The sequence below is a fragment of the Argopecten irradians genome, chromosome 2 (assembly GCF_041381155.1).
Source record: "Argopecten irradians isolate NY chromosome 2, Ai_NY, whole genome shotgun sequence".
NCBI classification, from domain to species: Eukaryota; Metazoa; Mollusca; class Bivalvia; order Pectinida; family Pectinidae; genus Argopecten; species Argopecten irradians.
In genome coordinates this window covers 65,072,711-65,080,327 of record NC_091135.1, presented here as the reverse complement: position 1 = coordinate 65,080,327, position 7,617 = coordinate 65,072,711, and the positions used below count along the sequence as shown (strand labels likewise).

At 36.5% G+C, this 7,617-nt stretch overlaps 1 protein-coding gene across 1 annotated transcript; it reads right to left on the bottom strand.

Moving 5' to 3' along the window:
• Positions 1 to 3,141: 3,141 nt before the first annotated feature.
• Positions 3,142 to 4,858, bottom strand: LOC138316793 (ATP-dependent DNA helicase RecQ-like). Its single transcript, XM_069258450.1, has 2 exons — positions 4,405 to 4,858; positions 3,142 to 4,021 (listed from the first exon to the last, which is right to left on the bottom strand). Exons 1-2 carry the CDS (start codon positions 4,836 to 4,838, stop codon positions 3,142 to 3,144), a joined length of 1,314 nt encoding a protein of 437 aa, XP_069114551.1. The 5' UTR covers positions 4,839 to 4,858.
• Between the last annotated feature and the right edge of the window lie 2,759 nt (positions 4,859 to 7,617).

Genomic DNA, 7,617 nt, shown 5'->3' with positions numbered 1-7,617 from the left:
TCATAGCCGGTCGGGAGGACTTTTAGGATTCCCATAGATATTATTATTTTCTTCGCAAGTACAGCGATTTTGACGGAAAGTTTTATTTTTCTAATTCATAAGAAATTATACCGGATATATTAATACCATTTTTACCGATTTTACAGTCACTTGCCCGACTATTCGCTTTAAACTCGCCATGAAATTTTGTTTGGGAAGCTCACAAATGAAACAGTATTTTCATGGTTATATTTATATCCTTGCGCAACATATATACTTTACCAATTCCTTTACTATTAATTAGGTAGCCACCAACTACTACAATATGACCCTTTTCAAAATATGATAACACACTTGCTAATAAGTTTAAGGTAAAACCAACAAATTAGACGTTCACACATACAGGACACTTCAGTTATATATATATATATATATATATATTACTATGCATATGTAAAACAACACCAATTGAAGTTTAAATGTACTTGCACGTATACACTAGTACTTAACTGACAAAGCCTGATATGAGATTTGTTTCTTTGATATTGAAATCTGTATTGGTTGGATGATGCACAGTCAGTTAATGCACTACTACAAAGAAAAAGGTGTAATCTAGTTTTATAAAAGTTTAATCTATTTTAATAACTGTTACTTAAATTTTTTTAACAATATTTTAATTCAAAATTCAACTTAATTTTTTACAGACAATAGATGTTCTTCACAAGCTGGGAGTGTCTGTTTCACCGTCAACAGTTTACAAGAAAAAAGAAGGCCATTGTTGCACACCATAGACATTTGATTTCTGCTAGAGTGGAGAATTCTGTCAGAGACATTGAAAGACACGTGCAGGTGAAAAAAGTGAAGGAAACGGTATCGGTGAAGTCCATTGAAATTGATAGCCAGCTAAAGAATGTTGAAACTGTCATCAATCCATCTACAGTGTTTGCATTACAACAACTACTATACTGCTCATCATTCATGAATCTCATCGTCGTAGATTTGAACTCTCTGGAACCATCCCTGCGTGGAAATGAACACTTCAACTTTCCTACCTCTCAACTAGGTTCTGACATCACCAAACTGAGTTCTGACATCACCAAACCGAGTTCTGACATCATCAAACTGAGTTCTGACATCATCAAACCGAGTTCTGACATCGTAAAACTGAGTTCTGACATCACAAAACCGAGTTCTGACATCACAAATCCGAGTTCTGACATCACAAGACTTCAGATACCCACACTGCCTTCTCCTGGTAGTACCACATTGGATCAGTCGTGTACATGTGTGCCCTTTGAGATTATTGGGGACAATTTTGATATATCCATTACACCAAATCAAATGACCAAGGACAGCCAAAGAAAGAGTTTGCACTGGTTTCTATATACTGTGCTGTCAACAAACGTGTGCATGCCCACCACCTCTCAAATGATGCACCACAGATGACTGTTTCAACTGCTCCAACATCCCTGTTTGTTCCCTCAGTAGATGATGTTTCATCTTTGGAGACGGATTTTATACACTTCGTTGCTAAAACAGTTACAGAACATGTTACTTTTTCTTGAAACAGTATGCATACCTTGTGCCGTCCTGTCTGGAACATAAGTACATGGAGGAGATGAGCAAGAAGTCAGAATACATGCTTTGTGAACTGATAGATAGAAGCGAAAATGACAGTGAAGGAATCATCACCATACTCAACCGGATCCAACAGAAATTTGTCCCTCACACACATGGAACCAAGCCAAAGGTGATACAGAATATTGTGTTTGGAGGAGATGTTTTAACAAACGAAAGAGCCTACAGTGCACAGCAAGCCATGGCAAATGGTGAAACAGATTTTGAAAGACTTGGTGGCTTCATTCATCGCCCAGAAGGTTTTCATCGTGTTATGAACTTTGTGCTGGTATGTATTTTATGTATAGAAGTGTATTATATATATAGTAATAACAACATTTAGACTGTATTTGTGTGTATTACATCTACTATTGTTATATATATGATATCTAGGTTGGATTTTCACTCATTGTGGGTGGCAATTAAACTCGCCAATAATCTCTGTACAGAGTCGAATTCTACTCCCCATAGAATTGGGTTCAAAAGTTACTTCCACGACTGGTTACTGAGCAAAACACAGATTATGTATTAAACTTTAAACGGCCTCAACGCCAACTAGTCTCTAGAGGAAAAACTTTTCAAGCTGCAATTTGAGAAATATCACAATAAAAAACACTTTCGTGCACTCCAATTTCACCAGGTCTGTTGTACCGCTATAAGTGGGGCTGACCTAAAACCCACCAACTTAATCGTCAGGGTCGCACAAGCGCAACGCATCTTAGCTTCTTTACGAAGGGTATAATCTGGCATCCACTTGGTAAGATTTTTTGAAGATGAGTTTGGAAATTCCGGATTATTCGTTGATGCGGGGGAGAATACAAAAATTTTGAATAAGGCAGTAAAACGCCAATGCGTGAAATGAATATTCGCCATTCAATCAATATCCGTTGTCAAAGAGGAACCCATTCAATGGCATACAAGGAGTCGACCACCAACAATTTTTACTCCACAAACCCTTTATACAATTTAATGAACACGTTCCAATCCGAATCGACATCATGATACTCACAAAACCATACACAAGCTCTCGTTGCGTTATATACCTAATCCAGGTCAATTGTTTCAAAGGCGTCCACGGTCCAGGAACTCAGATATAGTTATCACTGGTAGATCAAGCAGCTTATGACTTTTTAAGGCTTTAACCAGCTAGTTACTCGAAATTCATGTCAGATCAAAAGGCGATTGGAGCCTCGTTCAATAACAGAGTTACTTGAACAATTACATAAAATTAAAGTGTATCAAATGCCTTATCTTTGGCAGAGATTGGTTTGTGTGTATCAAAAGAGATATTATAGCAAGTCACGGTAATCCAAGAAATTGTTCACTTCGAATTCACTATCACTGATATCGATGTTGTTCATTTGTCATACATCTATACACCACACCAACAACAACCTACGAAACTACACGAAGATATAAACATCTATAACAAAAGAGTATTATAGCAAGTCACGTCCAGAAATTGTTCACTTCGAATTCCATCACTGATATCGATGTATCATCAGTAATCCAAGTTATCACCAGTTCGCTATCATGTCCGTGTCGTCACATCATGTGTCCAGTGTCCTCATCACTGGTACTGTCTGTAGAAGAATAGAGTAAAGCTGCATGCCGAAACTGATCAGCAAGACAATCGGCTTCATCACAAACACAGTTTACTGAACATATATCACAACATTTGTGTCCTTTGACATCTGACGAAAAAGTTGTTGTGTAGTTTTTCATCAAATGACTGCGACGGCATGCAGAATTGTTTAAGGAATAGTCCTTCATGTCACTGTCCACCTTTGCCAGTTGTCTTTTAGTACATATGAGAATATGATCAGAGTACGCACCATCTCGACCAGCACGTCCAACTTGCTGTACAAATGTGTCCAGTTCAATGGGGGAGCCAAAGTTGACCACATGGGATACACCTTTAAAATTTACACCCATACCTGCTGCGTTGGTACAAATAAGGATGCGGATTTGTCCTGTATTGGATCCCATGTCTGCAGTAATCGATTCCTTAATCCGGTTCAGTGTACAGGAATGATACATCTGATAAAGATGCTGGAGACCGGGAATCTGTAATCTCAGAGCATTGTAGAGGGCAGCACATTCCCTGATTGTTCTGGTAAAAACCACATGTCTTGGAAAATTGTTCCTTTCCTCCTGCAACCCTGAAATTGCCCACTGCATCATGTCCGCAACATCCATGTTAGAATTACACAGTTTCACATTTAGTTTAATGTTGGGACGATCCGGACACTGGATATATTCCATTGGTGATTTTAAACAGAGCTTTGCACATATCCCTAACCTGTTCTTTTTACTGGCTGTTGCTGTGAGTACCATCACTGGAGCATCTGGGCAAAGCGACCGAATTTCCCCTAACTTCCCGAACCATCCTCTGAACGCACTTTCTGCATGCCTTTCTTCACCCCTGTAAAACATCAGAAAAGATAAAGATATAAAGTTTGTGGGGGAAATTATAAAATTTTAATGTAACAAAACCAAAAAAAAAACATATGTAGGTAAATTTAGTTAAAATCTTAACAGTAAATGTCATGATTGCTGGAGGGGGGGGGGGGGGGGGGGTTAAAGTAATTGAAGAAGTGATCAAATCATCATGCATGGAATTAAAACTTTTTTATTAGAAACAATTTTCTAACATTGCATAATATCAACAACTGTTAAAACATATATTTCCACAGTTTTCAATCTAGTCATATCTGCACATGTTCTGTTCATGTTTTTTTACTCTCATGAGACTTATAATGAGATCATTTCATACACACACATACATTTTGTATAAAATATACATACCACTGCAAAACCGTGTGCGCTTCATCCACTACTACGGCCCCCAATCTCTGGCGATATACATCCGACAGCAACAAGCCTCTCCACATCTCTTCACCAAGTAACCTTTCGGGGCACGCATATACTACTGAGAAATCCCCGTTAAATATGGACGCTTTCTCCTCGTCATCTTTACCAATATAGGTGGATCTGATCCCTAATGCAGACAGAAACTCCGACTGTTCCTTCATGATGCTAATCAAAGGTGAAATTACAAGTACCAACTTTTCAGTCAACACTGGTATAGCCTGATAGCACAATGACTTGCCGCTTCCAGTTGTAGTCGACAGGAAAACGTCCTTACCACGTAGGATAGTCGATAAAACTTCCTTCTGGTGTGTATGTAGGCTGTCGATAGAAAAGAAATCGCATACTCTTCGCTCATCTTGGTCGTCCATTTTACTCGCCGCCTATGCCGAACAGCGTTTGCAAGCGGGGCAGTGATTGGTCGAAGCCTTTTTTCACAGCTGGAAAATTGTTCGCGACACTTTTATAAAGTAAAGCACTGATTGGCTTAGAAGGGTCACGTGACCGAGCCTCACTCCAGAAAATCTCGCAGGATATATCAGAGGTACTGAAAGAGTGAAATGAAGGGAAGTAACTCTGATGGATGAGAAAGCTAAAATGCGAAAGGAAAGGCAATGGAGCAGCGACAATCCCAACAATATTTTGATCATTATGTAAATAGTCCCTAGCAGTATTTTTTCATGAATGAGTGGTCACATATGGTCACATGTTTCATACCTGTTCCCCAATCGCGTAAAACGTAACCCTGGGGTAAATAGCGGTTCTTTCGTGGGGCCTCATTAGGGGTAATGAATGCCCTGTATATTTATAAAATGTACCGTTGTAATGCATGTACAGTTAGAATGTAACCGCTAGTGCATTATCAAGCTAAGATTTGTTTCAATTAATCTATAATATTATGATACCGGTCAATTCATACAGTTCTGATGTATATATTCATAGATTTTTAATTTGTAAATTATTGTTCTGTACATGTTCTGGTAGTGTTATACACGTACATTGTATTTAGGATTTACATTGTAGGTTAATTGGTAAAATTGTATTGTTTATGTTCTGATATACACATATACATATGTACATTTAGGTTTTAGCTTGTTCTTTAGATATATTTGGAGGACACATACAGTATTATTTCTGGTCATAATAATAAATAGTGTTTGTATATTTATTACAACTGTACCTGGTTCATGTGTTCATATATGTGACAAACTTTACAGAGTTGAAATGTACTGCAGCCATGTATCATTTATAATTATTCTGAATTTTTGTCGGAACTATAGATAATGAATTTTGTATCTTTTTTGAAACAATATTTGATTCTATCAAATGCATCAGTGACACATTCACAACTTATAAAATGTTTTCTCTAAAATAAAAAAAAAAAACCTGTAGAATGAACCTACATTTATTCATTTATATATATTTGAAATTGATCATTTCAATTTTTGTCATATTCAACAGATATAAAAAATTGTTGGTTCTTTTTTTTTCAGGCACCATGCATGCATAGTGACATGAATACAGAAAGTTCATCCCTTGGACCTGTATACAAGTGTATGTATACATATACATACAATTAGCATCATATGAAGACTGAAGAATGTTGATTTGAGTGCTCTTGAAAGTAAACTTTACCAATATGGACCTAGAAGATCATGAACAGAACATTTAAACAGTATTAATTTATTAAATGTTCCTTTCAACTGTAATCATTAAATAAAATTATGATGCAATACTTTTTCATTGTTTAACTTTGTAGAAATATTTGTTTATATTAGTCCTCTAGATCCAGTCATTATAATTCTTGCATCCATATGCCTGCCCATTTGTTTGTCAGGGCTTGTGAGATAGCTTTTCAATTACTTTTAAAATATAAGGATTTTTTTTACATATAGCAATATATAGATACCATTGTCTTAGGATTTCTAAATTCTACTTTACAAGAGAGTAGACTCAACATATAAATAAAACCATAAAACTAGCAAGTTATCTGAAATGTTACAAATCTTTTGTCTGAACCAAATTTCACATTTATTGTCTATGTGTAACTTGTACATAGACCATTTGTGTATTAATACTGTAGTAACAGTGATTACAAACACATAGACTAAAATGTAGTATGTAGTACTATTTACATCTGTCTTTGATTTGAGTTCTAAACAAAAAAGTGGTACCTATTGGGAAGTTGTGACTTGGGGGGGGGGGGGGGGGGGTTTATATACAGAAGAAATAGCTACACATGGAAAAAAGAAAGATATACAGTACCATATGGATTCAAAGTTGCTCAAAAATCAATGAGACTAAATAACCAAAAAAGCCATGTAAACCCCAAATATGCAATGACCAGATCAATGATAAAGCATCCTTCCACTTCCAGTTATCTGTAGCTATTTCTTCTATATTTCACCCCCCACCCAAGTTACAACTTCCAAACCTCATGATTCTTATGTCTTTTAGCCCCCCCCCCCCACCCCCCAACACACACATACCTGATTGATTGTCATGTTATTTCAGGTTCCTATTCAGGTATTATTCCTAAAAACCAAAAAGGGTATACACACTGTGTACTCTCAAAGGAGGGGAACAACTTCATTCAAAAATGGAATTTACAATTTCATCTTAATTTTGAAATTTTCAATTTAATTAATTACTGGACTATTAAAACAGTATAGAACCTCGGCTACAGACAAAGTACTGTGGTACACATTTCTCTTAATTAATTACTTTTCTTCCAACTCAATCATCTTTTTCTCCAGAGCACAAAAAAGAATAGGAAACAACAGAAAAGGAAAGTAACATACATGTAGGCCTATATGTTTTCTGGAAATATATATGATGTGTTAATTCTCACAGCATAGACCTTATGTTTTCTGGAAATATATATGATGTGTTAATTCTCACAGCATAGGCCTACATGAATGTGAAGAATTTGTGATAGAACAGGTTTCTATCGTTATTGTTGCATTTATTTGTACAGTATGTATATTTGTTATTGCACTCTTCTAAGTCTTCACTTCAGTGATCTGTTTATGTATCTTTGACCCAAATTCAGGGGAATACTACATGAGAACATGTCTTATCTATGGTGTGCTTGCTGTTTAGCAGTCACATTCATCAACCTAGTTGTCCTCATGATCACCCCGATGCTGA